General features: G+C 54.4%; 1 protein-coding gene across 3 annotated transcripts in view; it reads right to left on the minus strand.

Annotated features, from left to right (window-relative positions):
* The window catches only part of ADAM33 (ADAM metallopeptidase domain 33), a 76,420-nt gene that overhangs the window by 16,893 nt on the left and 35,219 nt on the right, over positions 1 to 24,308 (minus strand). Inside the window, exons 4-11 of one of the 3 annotated variants that reach the window (XM_065597302.1) lie at positions 20,926 to 21,004; positions 14,664 to 14,740; positions 11,196 to 11,382; positions 10,505 to 10,570; positions 3,005 to 3,076; positions 2,254 to 2,420; positions 2,058 to 2,142; positions 1,208 to 1,350 (exon numbers count right to left, since the gene is read on the minus strand). In XM_065597302.1, the coding sequence (XP_065453374.1) occupies positions 1,208 to 1,350; positions 2,058 to 2,142; positions 2,254 to 2,420; positions 3,005 to 3,076; positions 10,505 to 10,570; positions 11,196 to 11,382; positions 14,664 to 14,740; positions 20,926 to 21,004 (876 nt within the window). Of the gene's footprint in view, positions 1 to 1,207; positions 1,351 to 2,057; positions 2,143 to 2,253; positions 2,421 to 3,004; positions 3,077 to 10,504; positions 10,571 to 11,195; positions 11,383 to 13,138; positions 13,382 to 14,663; positions 14,741 to 20,925; positions 21,005 to 24,308 lie in introns of those variants that run through there. The other 2 variants (XM_042855617.2, XM_065597303.1) reach the window with 2 other exon arrangements.

Raw genomic sequence — 24,308 nt, forward strand, 5'->3', positions numbered from 1 at the left:
TCCCCCACAGAATCCCATCCCCTGCACCCAGAACCCCACAACGAGCCCCTGTGCTTCCAGAACACCCCTCCCCCAGCACCTGGACCCCCCACTGCGCCGCCCGCACCCGGATTGCTCCACACAGAACCCTCTCACCACACCTGGCTCCCCCCCACACTGAGCCCCTCCGCACATGGCTCCTGCCTGCCCACGCCTGGATCGGGGGGCAAGACTGGGCGTGCGTGTGAGACTCCGTCCCTCTCGCTTGCTATGGAGCCATAGAGATGTGCTAATATGCCTAGTAAGGAACCTATTTGTCAAAAACCATTCCCAGAATCTTTTTTGTTGTTTGTTACAGGCATTTTGAAATAAATTACCTAAATCAGCGGTTCTCAAACTTTACCAACCCATTTTGGTAAAGGATCCCCATTTTGATTTAAAGAATTTTTGCGGCCCCTCAAGGACCCCACTCAGTCCCAGGCCCTGCCCCCACTCCACCCCTTCCCCCAAGCCCCCCCCCACCTCTTCCTGCCCCCGCTCCTCCCCCTCCCTCCCAGTGCCTCCTGCACGCCGCTGAACAGCTGTTCCCCAGTGTGCAGGAGGCACTGGGAGGGAGGGGGAGGAGTTGATCAGCGGGGCCCCTGGATCGCCCTCGCCCACGGAGCCCAGTTTGAGAAACACTGACCTAAATAACTGAAAACGATGTGATTGTGTTGTGCTATTTTGACAAAGCGAATATTGTGTGCAGAAATTGGAATTTTTTGGTGCAGAATTGCCTCAGGAGGAGCAGATAGATAGAAACCCCTTTCGGACGAGACCCGTGAAGCAGGAACTTGGCTCTTCAGAGGGGAACGGCTAGTGAGTTTGCCTGTTCGGTGAATCTGTGGCTGGGTCCGTACAGAAACCCCCGGTGTCAGCGAAACCACCCGAGGTAGGTGTGGGGAGAGCGTGCCCCGCCTCACCACAGAAACACAAAGACTCTGGCTCTGAGGAACAGCAGCGCTTCTGTTAAATACCCTCCAGCCGCTGGAAAGAGACGTGACCACACGCGTGTGCAGGCCTGAATGGAGGGTAGCGGTAAAACACGCACCAGCTACTTCATGATAACTCAGACACGGCGCTCATCGCTATGCCGGACTCTGGGAAGGGCAGCACCCCTGGGGCCTGCAATGAACAAGGCACTCGGGGCAGCCGTGGCCAGACGCTCCCTTCGCCGACACCCTCTCACCCAGTGGCAGCGGCCATGACGCAGCCTCCTTGAGCCGGGGTGGCCTCCACGCAGCAGCCCTCGCTGTCGTGGCTCATGCCGAAGTTGTGCCCGATTTCGTGAGCCATGGTGGCGGCGGCTCCGATCGGCAGGTCCGAGTGGTCCTGGTGCAGAGAGGGGAAGGGACGAAGACAGCATCAGGGCCTCCGCCATCCAGGCCGGGGAAAGCAGCTCGGCTGGGATTGTTTCCCAGGGGGTGAGGAAAGCAGAGGATGCCCGTGGCACCTCAAGGCTAGTCTCCGCCTGGAATCCCAGCGCCGAGGGGCACGGGGAACCGAGATGCAGAATGGAGCCAGTCAGAGTCAGAGATCAGGGCCTAGATTTGGACCCAGAGCTTCCCATGGGGAGGTGTCAGATCCGGAATCGTGGTTCAGCCCCCTGTGAAATTCAACCCCAGTTCTGAGTTTCCCCAATTTCCGGGACATTTGGGTGCAGGGCTAAGGCAGGATTGTGTCGCACAGCTCAAGGGGGACCCCAGGATCTGGCCCCCCTGTGAACAAGCGCCAAGGCCTCTGACCACAGAGGGAAAGGGCTCCGGCTGACAGAGGAGCGAGCGCCGCTAAGCTCCGACCCTGGAGCCTACAGCTACTGACGCTGCTCAAGAAGGCCTGGGCCAGCGGAGGAGCGAGCGGCTCAGGAAACACAAGGCCGGGCAGATCTTGCCTACAAATTCCACGGGCACCGGCTCTGAAGGCTGCTAACTTGGCCCAGGAGAAGAGGGAGCAGCAATGACATAACCCCAGCAGGTGGGAGGAGGCCGGGGGGGGTGCCCCAGAGACCGAGGGGATAATGGGAACCCCCTTCTCCTTACCGCGCTCACACCTCCCGAGTTCTCTGCGCTGCACATCCCTTCCAGCGGGGCCATCCCAATGGTCGTCCCTCGGAAGTTCCCGCCGCTGTCCAGACGCGCACCGGAAACGAGAAGGGATGGGGGGGCTTGCGTTAGAGCGCCCTGGAGGCAGAGCGCTCGCCTGGGGAGACACCCACAGAGAAACCAGGGGACTCACGTCAACAGCTGGGCATTGTCGTGCTTCTTCCGAGACCTCAGCGCCTTCTTCCACTGCAGGAAGGACCACAAGGTGGCGTTGGCATCACTGGTGACCGTGCACTGGTCCCTCTCTGTCCACACTTCCAGGCCAACGAGGGCCACTTTGATATTCAGAGACCTGTAAAACTGAGCAAGGGGGGAAGATGACCAAGCAGTGCTTCACAGCTGGGCCTCCGGCGGACTCCTCTGGATTCAGACCACCTCTGCCACGCTTCCCTCCCCACCCCATGGGGCAGAGGGCGTCACGTGTTCATGTCTCACGTTGGTAGATGACACACTGGTTCTGTGAGTCCTAACCTGCCGTGATCCCGTAAGGGAAGAGCCGAACCTTAGCCCCGTAGTGGTCTGCACCCTGGACACGGTGGCTGGCTTGTGCCAGTGGGAGGCACCCAAACTGGACTGGCCAAAGGGCAGGGACCAGATGAAGAGCAGGTGTGCCACAGCCCTGCTCCTGCCCTAAGTCATGCTGGACAGCACAGGAAGGATTCAGACTCAGTGGCCCTGTGACTAAATCGAGACGCAACAACGCTGGGAACCTTGGGGACAGGCCAGCGGCGCCGTCTAAGGCAAAGGCTTGCCTGTCTGGAGCGGGGTCCTCAACTCAAGTCTCAGCGCTGTGAGCCTGGTGCCCAGGGACGCAAGGTGCTGTACACACGCGGTGCCACGCAGACAGAGAGCAACCTGCTCTGCCAAGGGCACCCGGGCGTTACCTTGTCCACGTAGTTGGCGATCTCCAGGATCCGCTGCTTCGTTTGGCCCAGGTTGCGATTCTGTTTGAGGAACTGGAGAGAGGGGAACAAAAGAGGGATTAGGCTAGGCAGGAGGGCGTATTTAAGTCCCTTCTTAAGCAAAGCTACTGAGGGGCCTTGCTCGACAACCGCACGCGACTGGTGGGGGTGGATCTCATAATAACTTCAGCCATGGTTGAAAGAGATGGTGCCCGTTACCATCGCCCAAGACGGGGCGTCTGGGGTGGCCATGCCAGGCATTCAGGGGCTCTGCGCATAGAACAACAGGGGGGTACAGCTATTTCTCTGGACCTCAGCAGCCACTGGCCCAAACGAACTCTGACCGCAGCGGCGGCAATGCGCCTAGACGGACACTGTTGGGGCGCGCATGAGAAATCATTGGGTTAGGTTAGCTACCCCCAGGACTGGCTCCTCCTCAGCGACTTCCTGCCAATCTAGCACCTCCAGCTCGGGCAGCTGGAAGGGAGGGGTTCCTGTCTGTTAGCGGAGCGTCCCATTATTCAGTGCCCTGCCCAGACACACGACATCGCCGCAGGCCCCTAACTGCACCAACGCCTCCTCCAGACAAGGGATGAACGTTCCCAGGCCTCTCCTTTGTGGAGAGCTGAACTGCCGGGAGATTTCCTCTTGTGCTTCACCCAGGTCCGCTTCTGGATCTATTGCACGGAGTAGCGTCTCGGGGACCATGCTGGGGACCGGCTGCCCACTGCCGCTCCCGTAACTGCCGGGCAACACTGCCGCCATTGCTCAGGTTGGCGCCGCACTGCCAGGACAGGAGTCCGTGCGTTTTTAGCTGCCTTGCCACGGGACTTAGCCATGGAAAGCCAGGGGGGAGAAGCCAGAGCCACAGGGCCAGCTGACCTCTGCACACCGCAGCTTGAGAACCTGCGATTTAAATCTCTGGGCCCAATTCTCAGCTGAGGATGAGTGGAGAGGGGAGAGGGAAGAGAACCGGTTACAGCTCCCTGATCCCAAGGACTAGTCTGCACGGGCCTGGCGAAGGCTTGAGTACCCGAGGAGCTGCTCTAACACGCTACTGGCACTGGGTCTCTAACCGACCCTAAGCCAGCCGAGGACAGGTAGGACAGAGGCCAACTCTGCCATTCCCAATCTCCAACATGCCCCCTACAGAAGCCAGGGGAATTCCCTGCTGGCTACTCACAGCCAGGCAAGAATCAGGCGCTGGGTGTCCCATTGTCAGCTCCCACACAAACAGGGCGTGGGAGGAGTTAGCGACGACTGCCCCTTGTTTAAAGGGACAGCGCCAGAATACGCAGGACCTGAAGTGGGGACCTGGTACAAACGAGCTCTTACAGAACCGCACAGCAACCGGCACGCTGCCACGATTCCTTTAATTTCAAATAAAAGGGTGTTTCTGCCTGGCAAGTGAGCAGCTGTCTGTGGCAGTTGCAGCCCAAACCCCGTGGCCCTGGGAACCTCAGCGGGAAACTGAGTGTGCACCAAAGGGAAAGGGACTTCGCTGAGTTCCACTGGCCGAGCTGAGAGGGCTGCGAAGGATAAACACGAGGACAGAAGTAGTGCAAAGCCAATGGGGTTCCCAGGCCTCGATCTGTTGCAGCTGCTGAGGTGGGTGAGCCCCCAGGAGATGAGGTCCTGTGCTCTCAGCACATCAGAACTGGGGGCTAGGAACTCCTGAGCTCACATTCAGACTCCAACACTGACATGCTGTGTGTCCTTGGGCAGACACTGGCCTGCTCTGTGCCTCAGTTTCCCCACCTGTGACATGGAAGGGATTAAAGCCTCATCTTGGGGTGAGGATTCATAGATTCATAGATTATAGGACTGGAAGGGACCTCGAGAGGTCATCGAGTCCAGTCCCCTGCCCGCATGGCAGGACCAAATACTGTCTAGACCATCCCTGATAGACATTTATCTAACCTACTCTTAAATATCTCCAGAGACGGAGATTCCACAACGTCCCTAGGCAATTTGTTCCAGTGTTTAACCACCCTGACAGTTAGGAACTTTTTCCTAATGTCCAACCTAGACCTCCCTTGCTGTAGTTTAAACCCATTGTTTCTGGTTCTATCCTTAGAGGCTAAGGTGAACAAGTTCTCTCCCTCCTCCTTATGACACCCTTTTAGATACCTGAAAACTGCTATCATGTCCCCTCTCAGTCTTCTCTTTTCCAAACTAAACAAACCCAATTCTTTCAGCCTTCCTTCATAGGTCATGTTCTCAAGACCTTTAATCATTCTTGTTGCTCTTCTTTGGACCCTTTCCAATTTCTCCACATCTTTTTTAAAATGCGGCGCCCAGAACTGGACACAATACTCCAGCTGAGGCCTAACCAGAGCAGAAGACTGACTTATCGTGTCTTGCTCACAACACACCTGTTAATACATCCCAGAATCATGTTTGCTTTTTTTGCAACAGCATCACACTGTTGACTCATATTTAGCTTGTGGTCCACTATAACCCCTAGATCCCTTTCTGCCGTACTCCTTCCTAGACAGTCTTTTCCCATTCTGTATGTGTGAAATTGATTTTTCCTTCCTAAGTGGAGCACTTTGCATTTGTCTTTGTTAAACTTCATCCTGTTTAACTCAGACCATTTCTCCAATTTGTCCAGATCATTTTGAATTATGACCCTGTCCTCCAAAGTAGTTGCAATCCCTCCCAGTTTGGTATCATCCGCAAACTTAATAAGCGTACTTTCTATGCCAATATCTAAGTCGTTGATGAAGATATTGAACAGAGACGGTCCCAAAACAGACCCCTGCGGTACCCCACTCATTATACCTTTCCAGCAGGATTGGGAACCATTAATAACTACTCTCTGAGTACGGTTATCCAGCCAGTTATGCACTCACCTTATAGTAGCCCCATCTAAATTGTATTTGCCTAGTTTATCTATAAGAATATCATGCGAGACCGTATCAAATGCCTTACTAAAGTCTAGGTATACCACATCCACTGCTTCACCCTTATCCACAAGGCTCGTTATCCTATCAAAAAAAGCTATCAGATTGGTTTGACATGATTTGTTCTTCACAAATCCATGCTGGCTGTTCCCTATCACCTTACCACCTTCCAAGTGTTTGCAGATGATTTCCTTAATTACTTGCTCCATTATCTTCCCTGGCACAGAAGTTAAACTAACTGGTCTGTAGTTTCCTGGGTTGTTTTTATTTCCCTTTTTACAGATGGGCACTATATTTGCTCTTTTCCAGTCTTCTGGAATCTCTCCCGTCTCCCATGACTTTCCAAAGATAATAGCTAGAGGCTCAGATACCTCCTCTATTAGCTCCTTGAGTATTCTAGGATGCATTTCATCAGGCCCGGGTGACTTGCAGGCATCTAACTTTTCTAAGTGATTTTTAACTTGTTCTTTTTTTATTTTATCCGCTAAACCTACCCCCTTCCCATTAGCATTCACTATGTTAGGCATTCCTTCAGACTTCTCGGTGAAGACCGAAACAAAGAAGTCATTAAGCATCTCTGCCATTTCCAAGTTTCCTGTTACTGTTTCTCCCTCTTCACTAAGCAGTGGGCCTACCCTGTCTTTGGTCTTCCTCTTGCTTCTAATGTATTGATAAAAAGTCTTCTTGTTTCCTTTTATTCCCGTAGCTAGTTTGAGCTCATTTTGTGCCTTTGCCTTTCTAATCTTGCCCCTGCATTCCTGTGTTGTTTGCCTATATTCATCCTTTGTAATCTGTCCTAGTTTCCATTTTTTATATGACTCCTTTTTATTTTTTAGATCGTGCAAGATCTCGTGGTTAAGCCAAGGTGGTCTTTTGCCACATTTTCTATCTTTCCTAACCAGCGGAATAGCTTGCTTTTGGGCCCTTAATAGTGTCCCTTTGAAAAACTGCCAACTCTCCTCAGTTGTTTTTCCCCTCAGTCTTGATTCCCATGGGACCTTACCTATCAGCTCTCTGAGCTTCCCAAAATCTGCCTTCCTGAAATCCATTGTCTCTATTTTGCTGTTCTCCCTTCTACCCTTCCTTAGAATTGCAAACTCTATGATTTCATGATCACTTTCACCCAGGCTGCCTTCTACTTTCACATTCTCAACGAGTTCCTCCCTATTTGTTAAAATCAAGTCTAGAACAGCTTCCCCCCTAGTAGCTTTTTCAACCTTCTGAAATAAAAAGTTGTCTCCAATGCAGTCCAAGAATTTGTTGGATAGTCTGTGCCCCGCTGTGTTATTTTCCCAACATATATCCGGATAGTTGAAGTCCCCCATCACCACCAAATCTTGGGCTTTGGATGATTTTGCTCATGTCTGTCATGTGCTTTGTACATGGGAAGTCCTATATAAAATCCACCCCTCTGAGCTCTTCCAAGGCAGTGACTCAGGAACAGGGCACGGACAGCCGTGCTTCATCGAGCCAGGTGCCCGTCCTTTGACGCTGACTTTTACATACCCCTGCAGTCACCCCGTCTCTCCCAGGACTGATTTGTGAGCCTGATCATCGGAGTGTTAGACCCGCAATAGAAGTTTTTCTACGGGATGGGGAGCAAGCAGATACCGGACAGTGTTGGTATACGATACTTTGAATGCTTTTTTTTCCATATTTTTCTCGGAACGTAAGATTGTTTTTGCACAAAGAGTTCTAATAGTCCTTGACCTTAAGTCCTTGCTTCAGTTGCTAACTTTCAACGCACACATTAATGTCAAGCCAGCGTCATTCATACCAGGCCTCAATGACCTAAACGGGGTAGGCAACCTATGGCACGCGTGCCGAAGGCAATATGCGAGCTGGTTTTCAGTGGCACTCACACTGCCCGGGTCCTGGCCACCGGTCCGGGAGGCTCTGCATTTTAATTTAATTTTAAATGAAGCTTCTTAAACATTTTAAAAACCTTATTTACTTACATACAACAATAGTTTAGTTATATATTATAGACTTATAAAAAGAGACCTTCTAAAAACGTTAAAATGTATTACTGGCACGCGAAACCTTAAATCAGAGTGAATAAATGAAGACTCGGCACATCACTTCTGAAAGGTTGCCGACCCGACCTATAACATATTACATGGATAGATATGAATCACAATGTATATTGATTTTTATATTATATATAAATCTCCCAACATTCTCCCTTCTTGATACATGATTAAATGCCATTCATTATTGTATCACTTTCTAATTTTGCAAGCAATTCAATTGTATATATCACTTGCTTTAAAACTTGTTGTTGCTTTTTTATTTGGCAGTATAAACATAGGTTAACAAAATTATTAATGCAAATATTATTACAGTAGGATGTAGCATTACATTTAACAGAGCTGTGACACTGGGAGATCATTTTTAAAAAACATTATACACCTCTACCCCGATACAACACGACCCGATATAAGACAAATTCGAATATAACGCGGTAAAGCAGTGCTCCAGAGCGGGGCTGCGCACTCCGGTGGATCAAAGCAAGTTCAACATAACGCCATTTCACCTATAACGCGGTAAGATTTTTTGGCTTCCGAGGACAGCGTTATATTGGGGTAGAGGTGTACCAATGAGAAATTACCAATTTTTTTTTATTTTAATATTTGACCATTGTGGATTAAAATGTTTATATTTTTTAGCTGAGCAGACAGATACATTTTTTGCATATTGCCTGATTTTTTTGCTTTTAAAAACAATAAAAAAAATTAATTGGTAATGTATTTTTAAATTAAAAGGACCATTTTTTGGTTTTTAAACTTTTTTTTTTTTAAATAAAGGACCTTGGTAAATAATTGTATTAATAATGACCTTTGTGACATTACATTTACATGACTTAATTGGGCCTTTTATTGTTATACTTTTTTAAAATACACAAATACACCCATTGCCTAAATTAAACACTTTTGTGCCATTAGAGTCTAAATACTGCACAGTACATTGGGTTTTTTTGGACCAATTTTTTTTTCTTAGCAGTTTTCCAATGATTTTTTTAAAAAATTTCAATTTAATAGAACAGTTCTTGAACCACAAAGTTTGAATTTATATAGACATAAAGACAGTCTGCAACATTTTTTTTAAGCAGATTACTAAGGCCTGGTCCCCACTAAGTCCCCACTTCGGACTAAGGTACGAATAACGTAGCTGAATTCGAAGTACCTTAGTCCGAACTTACCGCGGGTCCAGACGTCCCCCGTCGATGCCGCGTACTCCTCTCGCCGAGCTGGAGTACCGGCGTCGACGGCGAGCACTTCCGGGATCAATCCGGGATCGATTTATCGCGTCTGGTTAAGACATCTTAAATCGACCCCAGAACATCGATTGCCTGCCACCGGACCCTCCGGTAAGTGAAGACGTACCCTAAGAGCGTTGACCGTTGCTTCCTGTGCTGAAGTTATACTTATAGAATCAGAAATAGTTTCCCCATTAATTTAGACAGAGCGCAGTGTGGGCCCCGGGGAATGTTTTTAAATAAGTACGGTTGTTCCTTACAAGTGAACGCAAAGGGACGGAGGAAAGTCAACGCAGGTGGTGGCAGGGGAACAAGGTGGGAGGACTGTGGAGAAAGCCGGGCACAGGTTTTCAGACAAATCGTTTATTTGCTGAGAAATGCAGTTCTGGTCGACCCGGGAGAAGCACCTGGAGGTGGGTCCGATATCTCCCCTAAAGCGGCTGTGCAGGGGAAGAGCAAGTCCTGTTCTTCCCCTGCACAGCTGGGACTAGCAGATAGGAGCCCCGAGCAGGGGCACTCGGAAGATCGGACCCACCTCCACCTCTGGGAACCTCCTGCGGCTGCAGGAAGCTCCGGGGCCGGCTCTGGACTCCAGACAAGGTGTGTTAGAACCGGTGCCGTTTTGTTAAGTCTGACTGCCAGGAGGAACGCACCCTCACACCGAGTCAACGGGGCAATCTGATCCTCGCTCTCCTTTAGTGCTAAGGCTCCATTCATCGAGGGTTCACAAATGGATCAACCGACATTATAAGCATATTACAGACCTGGGGCATGTGTGTTATACATGGTTGTAAGCCCTGGTCATTAGCCACCTATTGACCTGCTGGCCTCTGTAAACCTCTGTAACAATTAACCATTTATTACACTATCTATTAAGCATTTATTAACCCTTTATAAAAGGAACCTTTAATCCAAAGGGCGCTCGTTTCCTCTGCAGCCCCACCTCTCCTTTGCCCCACTCGGTCAGACATTTCGGTTACATCTCAAGTCCTTGGGGGCAGAGATCTGTTTTCTCTGCCTGTCACCCAGCACACTTGTGGGCCCTATAACGTAATGATGACAGGTACTTTCTGGGTACCACTGGAAGATTAAGAGTGGATATAATTATCATGGATGGATGGATAGATATGATCGATCTTGGCTATTCCAAAGGACAGAGAAAAAATAAAAACCTGACAGAAAGACAGGGATCCTGGCTCTTCTGAATGACTGACAAAGACCACGCTGTCCCAGCATCCAGCCTCCCTCCCTGACAGTCGTCCGTGTTCCTCCAGCTGACGATCAATTGGAGCCAGTTTCTGAGAGTTAAGTGCTCACCAGGGTGTAATCGGCGACAATGAACAGCTCCATGTACTTCAGGGTCCTCCAGGTGTCTCTCTTTGCCTGCACAACAAATCGCAAGCGTCACGAGAAAGGAGGAAAAGGAAGCAAGTGCAACAGACAGGACTCAGTCCAAATTCTCAGCAACCCCAATCTTGACATTCAAGCTCACGTGCACTGAACAGTGATGGGGAAACGTTCAGAGAGAGGGAAACCGAGGCACAGAGCAGCAAAAAAAAAAATCTTGGCGGCTCAGATGCAATTTGCTGATCTGTAACAGGACCGTAACACCAACGTTAACCGCCCATATCTTGCAGAACCCGCTATGGGATCTTTATTGCCCAGTGTTCAGTTTCACATTTCATCCAAACCAGAGCAACTTTTAACACCGTGCTAGTGAACTGGGCTCCATCCCAGCCCAGAGGGAAGAACGCCAGCTGCTAATCCACCAGCACCGCTTCCTGCTACATTTGTTTCCCCCTTAGAGAGCTCCCGTCCAAGCACAAACCAGATCTGACCACGGTTAGCGTCTACAAGCTCACTGCACACGGTGGCACGACCGCAGGAGGGAGCAGTTATCGCACCCGGCTTTATACGGCCACACCTGGGGAGCTGCCCGCAGCTCTCACCTGCCTCCGCACAGGTAAGGACCATTTAACAGGGCAGCGAAAGGAAAGCAAAGACTTACCCGCCGATGTACCGGCCTGACGAGTCTGGCAATGTCAGCTATGCTGCTTCCTAACAGGCCGCTATGCCCACAAGTCCCGCCTTCGACTGGCAAGTGCTCTGCCCTATAGAGGATGTGATGCTCGGGTTCCGGGGTCCCCAGGGGTTTCAAGTAGTAGCTATCGTTGGCATTCAGCACGATCAGGCCGCTGGCAACGAAGAGAGGAGAGACGTGAATGGAAAGGGAACAAGCCAGTCACTTTCTGCACATGAGGAGTTCAAGGGCAACTCTGACCAAGTTAACCAGGGGAGCAGAGCAGAGACATGCCCTAAGAACATGCGCGAGGGCTCTGACCCAGCAAAGCACTTATGTGTGGGCCTAGCTTTAGAACGTGAGCAGTTCCAGTAACTTCTAATTACACGTTAACGTCATGCGTGTCACTGAAATGCTGTGCTGGATCGGGGCCCAACACAACAGCCTGTTGGCGTGCAGTCTGTGGGCACTCACTGGATTAGTACGGATCAGGCACAGAGTGGCGTGTGCGCTTTACATCTGCTACATGAAGGTGGGGGCGTCAGGGAGGACTTTGAAAGGGAAGGCAGGAGTTGCTTGGCAAGCATTCCCTGGGGGCTGTTAGAATCATAGAATCTCAGGGCTGGAAAGGACCTCAGGAGGTCATCTAGTCCAACCCCCTGCTCAAAGCAGGACCAGCACCAGCTAAATCATCCCAGCCAGGGCTTTGTCAAGCCGGGCCTTAAAAACCTCTAAGGAAGGAGATTCCACCACCTCCCTAGGGAACCCATTCCAGTGCTTCACCACCCTCCTAGTGAAATAGTGTTTCCTGATATCCAACCTAAACCTCCCCCACTGCAACTTGAGACCATTGCTCCTTGTTCTGTCATCTGGTACCACTGAGAACAGTCTAGATCCATCCTCTTTGGAAACCCCTTTCAGGTAGTTGAAAGCATCTATCAAATCCCGCCTCATTCTTCTCTTCTGCAGACTAAAAAATCCCAGTTCCCTCAGCCTCTCCTCATAAATCATGTGCTCCAGCCCCCTAATTATTTTTGTTGCCCTCCGCTGGATTCTTTCCAATTTTTCCACATCCTTCTTGTAGTGTGGGGCCCAAAACTGGACACAGTACTCCAGATGAGGCCTCACCAATGCCGAATAGAGGGGAATGATCACGTCCCTCGATCTGCTGGCAATGCTCTTACTTATATAGCCCAAAATGCCTAGGGGAAAGGGTGGCACAAGTCAGAAGTGGGTGTGGAAACAATGCGAGCAGGCGAGAGAAATTCAGATGGAGGATTAGGGCAAGGGGCAGGCATTTGGAGAGGTGGGACAGACAGAGATATGGGAAGAGATGCCGATGAACCAGCGAATGAATAAACAGCCGTGAATAAATGGATCCAACAATTTCATGCCTTGGAAAGGAACAGCTCGCTCTGTAGCTAGGGGCCTCGCTCGCTCCTTACTGATTTGATCTGAACCGTTTTGGCGCACCGGCAGTAACAAAGGACTCACGCGCTAGCTCGTCCCCTGCCCCGCCCCAGCATGCCCCACCAGGGAAGCTGCACAACCAGCTAGATCATGCAAACTCTGAGCTGCTGACAATGCAGGGCCCAAACCAGGAATCTGGTGCTCACACAAAGCCATTTACCCCAAGCAACCACTGCAAGCCAGGGCGCACGCGTGAGCAAGAGAGCGGGCCCAGAGTGCTAGAAAACAGACCCCTGCAGTCAGCAGAGACCTTGGCATCTTTATGGCCCAAAGGAGAACAAACATCAAATGAAATCCCCCAGCTGACGAATCCTCCACCGCTGTCGCGGTCAGTTGCAGGAATCCTGCGTCAGATGAAAGCCGACACCCAGGCCGTCCAGCTGAGAGGCTGGCCCCACCGTCCATAACATTCCCCCATCAAATCGAAATCACATGTGCACATAGCTGGGCGATTACTTCACCTGCTTGGATTGTTTGAGATGTGGGCCAGAATCTGCCATGTCCTTAATCCTCCTGCTGTCGCCAGAGAGCTGAGGGCAGCGCTGAACAATAGGGTAACGTTTTTCCTCCTCCTCCTCCTGAACCATGAAGGCTGGAAGCCCTGCCAGATTTCATTATTTAACCACCTAGGCATTCAGACGCTGATCCCCAGCTCTTCCACAGTGCTTTCAAAGGAGGTCGGTGTCATTAGCTCCATTGTACCGACGGGGAAACCGAGGCACGGAGTGGGAAAGTGATTTGCCCAAGGTCACCCTATAGGCCAGTGGCAGAGCCAGCAATGGAAATAGGTCATAGGAAGCGCAGGACTTCTAAGCCCCAGTCCAGAGCTCTATCCACTAGGCCACATTGCCCTCATGCTCCCAGTGACGAGTGAGAGGCAACGACCTAGACAGACAGACCAATTGCTTAGACGGCCTCCCCCTCAACCCTCCTCACTTTATCTAAAGTGCTACCAACATTAGCCAATTCTATCGATCTGCTGGTAAATTTCCACACGGCTCCAGCCTTGGGAGACAGCTCCATCCTCACCTCTAGCCAGTCACACGGATTCTGCCATTAGGGGCCGTGCCTGGCACGTTGGCCTTTTACACCAAAACGGCAGAGGGGAGTTAAATCGCAAAGCGAGCCAGTTCCACAGGAGATTCCCGACCCATCCGATCAGCGGTTGCTAGAGAAGATTGTTTATAGCGTGTCCGGCACTTTACTGACAAAGAGCCCCATGTTCCACTGCCCTGCGTTTTGCATAGTCAATTACATCAGGGTAGAGCACCTGTAACAAACTCCCAGGTCAGAACGGTGCCCAAAGGCACAAAGCAATGGAGAAACTGGGCCAAAGTCTCTAGCTAGCCATCCAGCGTCTTATGCTGTGCCCATCACTGTGGCATCAGGGCAACTGTGTCCAGATGATCTTACAGTCTTGTCCACAGCAGCGTCCTTTGCACCACTGCACCTGACTGGGGCAGGGAAGCGATGAAAAAAAATCAAGTGCAGAGAAGCGCCTCGCTCGCTTCAGAGTGGTGCGTCTGTCCCAGACAAACAGCAGAGAACACACTCGGCGAGGTCAGCTCGACGCTCGGCATGTTAGGTGCGTTGGTTTCATTTGGAGTTTTCCTTGTTGGTTCTGCTGTGGGGTCTCGGGGGGGTTGATTGGCCCCCTGGTCGAAAGGAGTTTGGAAGCAGGATGTTTTATAGTTTCCGTCAGAAGGGACCACTGGGATCACCTAGTGCGACATGCTGCACAACACGGGCCAGAGAACCTCTCTGTGTGAACGTGAAGAGCAGTGGTCCCGTCGGCGGGCTGGGGGTCCAGGCTTCACAGGCCATGTGGATATTCATCAGCTTGGCCAGGAGGAACAAGGACCTTGACTACAATGTATGAACTGTGCTTTCCCTGCTGGGAGTTCCCTCCTCCATTGTGCGACACAGACTGAGCCCGCACCCTGCCCCCAGTTCCCCTCCACCCGCATGCCAAACTCTCCTCCTTACCTGATCCCCGAGCAGGAGCTGAGAACCACCCAGGAGTCCTGGTACCCTCGCACGTGGCCGTGGTAATAACAGTGATCCTGGGAAAAGGGCAACAGACAGCATTGATTGGCTACCATTGGCCATCAGACAAACAGACCCTGCCGCTTGGTACTCCCACCCGCTGTTCGGTGACAAACCAACCCTGCTGTGGCCCCAAGCCAAGCCTAAATCATGTCACTTGCCAACCCACTGCATCTAAGGGTGGGGAATTAAACACACCTTGTCTGTGCCCCGCGTAGGCCATGTGATGGACTGCACCAAATTCAGCCACCTGTCCTGTCCAGGCCCAATCGCACTCCCATCAAAGGCAAGGAGCGTTTCGCCAGTGACTTCCACGTGAGCTGGACCAGGAGCCCCACAGTGCGTCTGCCCAGGTGATCAGAGCACCTTGCTCCTGTAGCTGTGGGCTATACACCAGGCAGCCCGAAGGGGAAATAATCCCCACCCCAGAGAATAAACCCCACCCAGCTGCGAGAACAAAGCCAGACTGACCACGAGTCTGGTTCCCAAAGGTCACTGGACTTGGGCCTCCTGGACCGAACTCTCACTTCACTTTACAAAAGTGGATGAGTATCATTATGCCCGCTCAGCAGATGGGGAAACTGAGGCACGGGGCAGGGCGGTGACTCGCCCAAGGTCACTTAGCAGGTCAGCGGCAGAGTCGGGAACAGAACCAGGGGCTTCCGACTCCTGCCCCTTGCTTTAACCACCATCTCCCCGCAAGCTGCGGCACAGCCAGCGAGGACAATTCGAAGGCCGGCCATTGTGTGACGCAGGGAAGGTGGATACCCACGAGGCGGAGGGACGGAGTGAGACGCTGGCAGAAGGGCAGGAAGGCCTGAGGCGGGCCGTGTGGGAAGACCAGATGGGGGAGGCGGGAGCAGAACAGGGAGCTGGAGGAAAGCAGCTGCCTTCTGCTGCGTGTTTCTTTCCCTGGGATGGGAGGTGCTGTATCCCCAGGGGCGGCTCTAGGCACCAGCAAAGCAAGCACGTGCTTGGGGCAGCCCATTTGCAGGGGCGGCAGGGATCCAGCCTGGGAGCTGAGAACCAACAGGGGGCCCTGGGAGCTGTAGTTCCTTGGTTAGCTCCCTGCCTATAGAGCCAGCCCTGGAGCAGGGAAAGAACTACATTTCCCAGCATTCCCTTGGCCGCTACCAACAGGAAAGAGGGGGAGGGAGTGAGGAAGCTGAGACCTCATGCTGCAGCCTGCTGTGAATGGAGAGCTGCGCTGGGAAGGGCAGGGAGACCATATTTTAACATTCAAAAAATAGGACACTCCACGGGGAGGGAGGGTAGCCCCACCCTGCCACCATCCACCCCCTCCGACTGCCCCCCACAGAAACCCCAACCCATCCAACCCCCCCTGCTCCCTGTCCCCTGATCACCCCCTCCCGGGACCCCTGCCCCAACTGCCCCCCAGGACCCTATCCCCTATCTAAGCCCCACTGGTCCTTGTCCCCTGATTGCCCCCTCCCGGGACCCCACCCCCCTTCTCCTTGTCCCCAACTGCCCCCTCCTGAGACCCCCCCCAACTTCCCCCCCTAGGATCCCACCCCCTACCTGTCCCCTGACAAACCCCTGGGACTCCCATGCCTATCCAACTGCTGCCTGTCCCCTGACGGCCCCCCAAACCCTTGACCCATCTAACCCCCCCTTCTCCCTGCCCCTGACTGCCCCCCAAATCTCTGCCCCATCCAACCCCCCCGCTCCCTGTCCCTTGACTGCCCCCCCGGAACCCCCTACTCCTTCTCCAACCCCCCAGCCCCCTTACCGGGCCACTCAGACCAGCGTGTCTGGCTTCGCACAGCGCCAGACACACTGCTGCATACATGCTGCCGTGCTCCCCTGCGGAGCCACAGCCCCCTCCCCCCCCCAGCACCTGCCTTCCAGATTTGAACACCTCAAAATTCAGGAGTGCTCAAGCTCAGTTTGGGCAGCTGTTACTTCATTTCTCCCAAATCAAATATACTGATCCACTGTAACTTGCTATAGAAAAAGTAGGATAAAATTGAGCAAGAAATGCTTCCCAGTGGTTATCAGGACTGGAATTGCGATCAGCCATTGCCTTTTTGTTGGTTTGTTTGTTTGTTTAAAAGGAAGACAGTGATATTGCATTGGCAAATTCCCCATAGAAAGAAAGAGAGGAACAAAAGAATAATAAAGGCACCTCAACTTTTCCTCATTTATGTAGGACAATCTTATAATGTGCATCCAGATATCCTCCAATCACACAAGCTGAAAACTGTTCCACTTTACTGCAGTTCTGTAGCCATATGGGAACCAATCCTGTCTGTGTTCTGTGCACATCTAAAATTCCTGCTGAATGACCCGCCCTGGGAGTGAGTTACCAGTGACTCAGGGCTGCGGCGGAAGGAGGGTGCGGGGGGGGGGGTGTGGGGGGGGGGGAAGAGCCCAGGGCTGGGGCGGCAGGAGGTGTGTGTGGGGGGCAATGGTGGGGGAGTAGGGGGAAGCCCAGAGCTAGGGTGGCAGGGTGTGTATGTGGGGGGGGGGTGAGCCCAGGGCTGGGGCGGCAAGGGGGTGCGGGTGGTGGGGAGAGCCCAGGGCTGGGGTGGCAGGGGGGTGCGGCGACGAGCCCAGGGCTGGGACGGAGGGCAGACAAAATTTTTTTTGCTTGGGGCGGCAAAAAACCTAGAGCCGGCCCTGTGTATCCCGTCCAAGAGACACAGGCAGCCACGTGCTGCTCGCATTCCTAACGCTACATGCGTCAGCCCCGCTGCCAGGGAAAACAGGTCACCCGGCTGCTCACACAAGCAGGCCCACGGCGTGCCGCGTTGGGAGGGGAGGGTGTCCAGTTATCAGCCTCGGAGGCCTACGTCTGCACATCGGGGCCCCCTCTTTCAAAGCAGGCAGCCTCAATGCAAAGCTGTCTGGGGGCTGGACTGTGCCCACTCGTGGGGGGCTTGGGGCAGAGCTGCCCTTGAGAGAGCTGCACCCACAGCGGAGGGGAAACGAGATCAGCGGGATCTGCACGGGCCTGGCCAAGCGAACCTGAGCTTCGGGGAACACGCTTTCAGCCGACCTGGCATCCCAATGTCATCACACCACAGCCCCCGGCCGGAGGAGCCTGCCCCCAGCAGCCTGGCCCAGGGAAGGGAGGAGAAGCAGGGCTCCATGGGTCTGGAGAAACCATGCTCGGGCCAGCTTTGTGATTTGGGGTGTGGGAGATGAGTGGGGGACAGATAGTCTAAGCAGCCTGTCCTCAGGGTATCACATGTTAGACATGGAGGGATGATGCCCTGGTGACAGAGTATCTTAAAGAAAAAGAGAGAGAGAGAGAGAGAGAGAGAGAGACTTAATATTGAGGCTCTAACAATGACAGCAAGGAAGTGGTGGGTGGGGCAGACCCGGGGGCTCCTCGGCAGCCTGTGGCCCCATCTCCCCTGGCCACAGAACTGTGGCTGTAACCACAATTCAAGTCTGGTGCCAGACCAGCTGGTTTCTAACACCCCGTTCGGCCCGCAGCGGGGTGGGTGGGTGTGTGGGAGAGAGAGATTTAGGATCACCTCTGCCTGTAGAGAAACAGACCGGAATGCATTGGACGTGAGGTGCACTGGGGCTCCAACGTGGTTTTTAAATATCTTTAGCACAGCCTGGCCCCTACTAACGCTGCCTGGCCAGACAGCAACTGCTTCGTGCCATCAGTTGCTAAACAGGGCTCGCCACTGAAACCAATGGGGCTTGAAACCAGACAGCAGGATCCGGCCTTGTAACAGAATCCAGTTTTGCTCCAACTGTGTGATGGCAGTGTGGTCCTGGGGGATGGCAGAATCGGTGCAGCAGGCTTTCTGCAAGGGATTGACTTTCCCCCTGGCTCCATCCATCCACCCACTTCCTTTCGCTACGACAGCTCCACTTCAGGGCTGTTTGCCCTGTCTATCCGGTGGGAGCCTAAAGAGAGGGAGTCCGTCTGGTAAATCAAACGGTCTTTCCCACACCCACCTCTTCCCCAGTTCGGGCGAGGTTAGCTGACAGTGCCATGCCAGAGCGGAGGTAAGGGATACCTGGCAAAGGCATTGTGCCCACCTCTGCTAATCCACAGAGCCCAGAAACAACCTGCAAATTTAGGACAGGATCTGAAAAGCAGAGAGCTGGTCAAACAGCAAAACAAATGGGAGAGGGAATTTGGTGAATTTTCCTCCCCCATGTTTCCCCTGTTTTTCAAAATGTGGCGCGTGTCTGTCTTTCTTTTTTACTTTGAGAGTTGGTTACAAACCAGGGGGAAATGTCACAAAATGTGTCAGCGTTTTCCCCGCACTGTTTGAATTGCAAAGTTTGAAACACTGCGGCACGTTGAGGTTTGAAAGCCACTGTCAGCCATATGCAGAAGAAGATGGTGCCCAAGGTCTGGGAGTTCAGCAGAGAACAGCTCTGGGTAAGGAGACTGTCTAAGGGGCTTGGATGGCCCCTGTGATAGTCATATCTGACCGTCTTTCTGTGCGGTGATGAAGTCAGCTGGAGTGCTCACACCCTTTGAGAATCCGTGCCGTAAACCAGCCACAGCCCTCGGCGGCCCCCCAACACAGCAGCCATGTCGGCCCTGTGGAGCTACACAGGCAGGGTGTGCTGTCCGGTGGTCACAGCAGCTGCTTGGGAGTCAGGACTCCTGGGTTCCATTCCTGCCGCTACACTCACCGGCTGTGCTTCAAGTCGCTCGACTGCGGAGTGCCTCAGTTTCCACTCCCGCAGCGCGTGTTGGTATATGGGGGTTTCCATGGCCATCGCCTCAGCGCGGGAGCCGAGCAGCTCCTCAACAGGAACAGTCAGATGGGGACAGTGAGCCACCCTGAAGTCTTTATTGACCGTTCAATGCCCAAGAACCCGGCTGGGAGGGGTTTATATTATTACTCTGGGGGGTCCCCTAGCCTCTGGGTGCCATAAGCAACCCCCAATAAAGCAGGACTCCCGAAACCAGAGTCATACAGCGGCTCCTCAGAGAGTCTGCAAGCAAACAGCGACAGTCCCATCCCGCAGAAATCTCCACAAACCATACACACCCCTGCACTGTGGTCCTGATGGAAGCCTGTCTATGCATCTATGGGACTTATCTGGTCCTCCCATCACCACCGAATCCGAGTGCCTCCCAGGCTTTGCTGCAGTATCCTCCCAACACCCCTGGGAGGCAGTGCTATTATCCCAATGGTACAGAGGGGGAAACTGAGGCACAGAGAGGCTAAGTGAGTCACCCAAGGTGACATAGGAGGGCTGTGGGGGAACAAGGAATGGAACCCATATCTCCCAAGTGCCAGGTTAGAGCTCTGGCCGTTGGACCATCCTTCTTCTCCGTGGTTTGGCTTGTATTGTGACTTATAGGCTGCGACTTATATTGAAGGGGTGACCCTGACAGCCACTGCTATCCTCCATTCCTACCAGCCTGCACCCCTGGAGGGTCAGCACCTCTGATCTGGAGGCGATAGGACACAGGCTGGTGAGAGGGAGGAGATGCGAGAGGTGGCGCGTCACCGATTAGCGCAGCGCTGGTGAAAGATGCTGGCGGCAGGGAGCCTAGAGAGATAGAGGCCAGATTCTCAGCTGGTGTAAATCGGCAAGCTCCAGTGATTTCAAGGGAATGATCCTGATTTACACCAGACAGTCTCTTCCATGAGTGACTGGGCAGACACGACAACTACCTGACCTGTACATTTACCCCGCTCCTCTCATCCCACAAGACCCCAAAGCACTGTACAAGCATGAAGCTGTCTAGCGAGCTCTCTAGGGACTCATCATGATATCTGAGCACCTCCCAAAACCCCCCGAGTCCAGCTGGGCCGGCTAGGCACACACCGTAAAAATCTCTTTTCCACTCCCCTTTCCCAGATTAGGTACAAGCGCTACACAGGTATCACTTTGCCCACCATAGAAATGCAGCCACCTCTGGGGTGGAACATGGCAGCTGTTTAACAGTGGCACCACATGATAGTTTGGGACAGGAAGTGAAGGGGGTTATAAATAGGTAGAATGCAATAATTTGCGCTGGGTGAAATTTGCTTGCGACAAACACTCCCAAGCTTGCAAAAAGTGCCCCCAGACCCATAACGCCCACAACGTGGACAGATCCTGAGCTTTCCAGGTCATTCAAGGGACGGCGCCGCCAGGAGCACAGCACCCGGAGCCGGGCACTGGTTCAGCGCTGACTCAGAGGGAAGAGAGTCACCAGCACCACTGCAAAATCTCTGCCCTTGGCAATGCCGGGCACCCTACTCACGGTGTAGTTGGGAGACAGCGTCACCGACTGCCCGCCGGCTGCGTAGTGCGTCTCGGTGTAGTCCGGCGACAGCAGCCTGCTGGGAGAGAACAAGAGAACCCGGTGAGCAGTCCCGGGTCTTCCTAGTCCCTCCTTATTTTACTGCCTAAGAGGGGCAAGGACTAGCCCAGTAAAAGGTGGGGGCTGGAGGATCAGATCTGGGGCCTTTCTGCTCCAGGCGGCTACACCGAGTGCAGACCAGGCCAGTAGTGACCGACAGCCAGGCCCGCCGGATGGCTGCTTGGCGGCCAACTTGTGTCCACGGCACAGAAATCCCCGTGGTCGCTGGCACTGATTGCCGCCCTGCCAGTCAGACTGGGCTAGACGCTCAGCCCGGTGGTGGCCGCACCTGCCACAGACTAGGCCGTGGGAGCAGAGTCGCTTCAGTGGAGGGTGGCCCTGCTGCTGCTCCGGCTGCACCGGTTCTGTGGATCTACCGAGAGCCTCAATGCAGATGCCCTCACCGCAGGCCCCTCCTGCTCAGCATGTGGCGTTAGCATCACGCCCCTCCCGCCGAATCACAGCGCAGACGCCGGCCATCCCCGCAGGCAGACACCCAATGGACCGCACACAGACGTGTCCCTGGACGCACACAACATGGGAAGATCCACACAACACACCGAGGCCACGCAAACACCGCCACAACCGCATCCACACGCAGACACACACCTCTGTGTGTGCACACAACTAGACATGCCCAGGCAAACAGGAGAGGAGCTGGAGCTGGGAGGGGTCGATCGGGGAGCAGGGGGGTGGGCAGGGGTAAGCCGGTAGAGAAGAGCCGTGTTAGGGCTAGGGGAGCCTAGAGTGCATACTAGGGTTACCATTCCCCCGGATTCCCCCAGACACGTCCGGCTTTTTCGGGTTAAAAATAGCGTCTGGGGGGAATTTGTCAATGTCCGGACTTCCCCTCCTCCCCGCCTCATACAGAGCGTGCGCGCGGCTTACAAAGCAGCCGGGGCTCCGACAGCCAGAGCCCGAGCCCTTCCGTCACTTCCCCCTCCTCTCTCTCCCTCCCCCCCCCCCCCTGCATTCACAGATCGCCGTTCGCCGTCTGGAGCTCCGACCCTGCTGCCCTCCCCCGCTGTGGAGCGCGCTGCTCTGCAGCACAGTAAGGGGGCCGGGGGCCAGAGAAGCGGCAGGGAGGTTCTGGGGGGGGTAGTCAAGAGACAGGGAGCAGGGGGGAGGGTTGGATGGGTCAGGGAGTTCGGGGGGGGGGCTGTCTGGGGGTTGGGGGTGTAAGGTTTTGGGCAGTCAGCGTACAGGTGGGGGGGGTCTCAGGAGGGGGCAGTTAGGGGACAAGAAACAGGGAGGCTTAGGTAGGGGGTGGGGTTCTGGAGGGCAGTTAGGAGCAGGGGTCCCAGGAGGGGGCAGTCAGTGGACAAGGAGCGGGTGGGGGGGTCGGGAGTTCGGGGCGGGCTTTCTGGGGGAGGGTGGATAAGGTTTTGGGCAGTCAGGGTACAGGTAGGAGGTAGGGTCCTGGGGGACAGTTGCGGGGGGGTCTTAGGAAGGGGCAGTTAGGGGATAAGGAACAGGGAGGCTTAGGTAGGGGGTGGGGTTCTGGAGGGCAGTTAGGAGCAGGGGTCCCAGGAGGGGGCAGTCAGGGGACAGGGAGCAGAGGGGTTTAGATGGGTCAGGAGTTCTGGGGGGGCTGTCAGGGGGTGGGGGTGTGGATAAGGGTTGGGGCAGTCAGGGGACAGGTAGGGGGTAGGGTCCTAGGGGGCCAGTTAGGATGTGGGGAAGGTCTCAGGAGGGGGCAGTCAGGGGACAAGATGCAGGGAGGCTTAGGGAGGGGGTGGAGTCCTGCGGGGCAGTCAGGGGACAAGGAGTGGGGGGGAGGGTTGGGGGTTCTGAGGGGGCAGGAAGTGGGAGGGAGTGGAAGGGGCAGGGGCGGGGCTAGGACAGGGGCGGGGCTAGGACAGGATGGGGGCGGGGCTAGGGCGGGGCTCCTCCCATCCTCTTTTTTGATTGTTGAAATATGGTAACCCTAGTGCATACGCCAAACCCGGAGCCCCTGACTGTCTCCCCCAGTGCTGTTGTCTTGGAAATAGAGGCAGCCCCACAGAGGGAGCCATTCAAAACCAAGGCTGCGGCCTTCCCCAGCCCCAAGACCCCCTTCCCTGTCTGCCCCCTCTCCCACCGTTGTTACTCGTTGCATTGGCGTAGCCCCAGCTGGGGCCTACATTCGGCTTTCACGGTGATTCTCCCCATGGGGCGGCTGCGGCTCGCCTCATCGGGCCGTGGAGCACAGAACAGCTCGGCTCTGCCAGGCCTGCCCCAGTCACCAGTGCTGAGCAGTCAGGGGCCGTGGAGCGGAGAGCGGCTCAGCTCTGCCGCGCCTGCCCCAGTCACCAGCGCTGAGCAGTCAGGGGCCGTGGAGCGGAGAGCGGCTCAGCTCTGCCGCGCCTGCCCCAGTCACCAGCGCTAAGCAGTCAGGGGCCGTGGAGTGGAGAGCGGCTCAGCTCTGCCACGCCTGCCCCAGTCACCAGCGCTAAGCAGTCAGGGGCCATGGAGCGAAGGGAGTTCGGCCCGGAGAGGCGCGCAGACCCAGGGCCTGCTCACAGAGATGCCTGGTGGGGAAAGGAGCGCGGCTCGGCCAGTAGGGTTGGCTGCCGCCTGGACTCCCTCCCCTGCCTCTCTGGCTCTGGGATTAGGAGACATACGCTGAGCATGAATCACGGCTTCTTTCCAAAGGCCTCTGAGCCCGAAGTGCTTTGCCCCCTTCTGGCCTCCCCTTGGGCTCCCATCTCAGCACAGGCTGTCTGCAGCTGGGACACTCTTGTAACGTCCTTGGGGGGGGGATGGAGGCAAGGGGAACGGAGAGCCGGGCCAGATCTGAGGCAGGAGGGCAGTGGGGAAGTGGCCGGGTCCTGCCGCTCCAGCAGGAGGGAAGGAGTGGGTGACCCCCACAGAGCTGGGGAAGTGGGGCAGGAACTCAGAGGGAGGTGCAGAGAAGGGGCTGTCCGGGTTTTAACTCCTAAGGCCAGAGGGGATTTCAGATCTAACTCCAGGGGAAGTTGGACTTCCTACAATCCCACCCATCCACCCACATACCCGCCACCCGTCCCTGACCAATGCAGGCCGGGGCTGAAGACTGTCAAGGATGCCCAAATCAAAATCTGCCTGCCCCCTCCTTTGGGAGCTGCCGGACCTGGGGCGCGACAGACTCAGCTAGGCTCATGACAGGGGCCAGGGGCGACAACTCAGGAGAAATAAAACAAACCACAGTCACAGTCAGCGAGGTCTTTTCCCTGAGGAACTGCATTTAGAGCGAGAGATCGCAACAAGAAAACTCCCCGATGCCACGGCCTGGGGCGTGAAGCCCACCCCTCCACATTGTCAGG

Source organism: Chrysemys picta, chromosome 5, assembly GCF_011386835.1.
Source record: "Chrysemys picta bellii isolate R12L10 chromosome 5, ASM1138683v2, whole genome shotgun sequence".
Lineage (NCBI taxonomy): Eukaryota > Metazoa > Chordata > Testudines > Emydidae > Chrysemys > Chrysemys picta.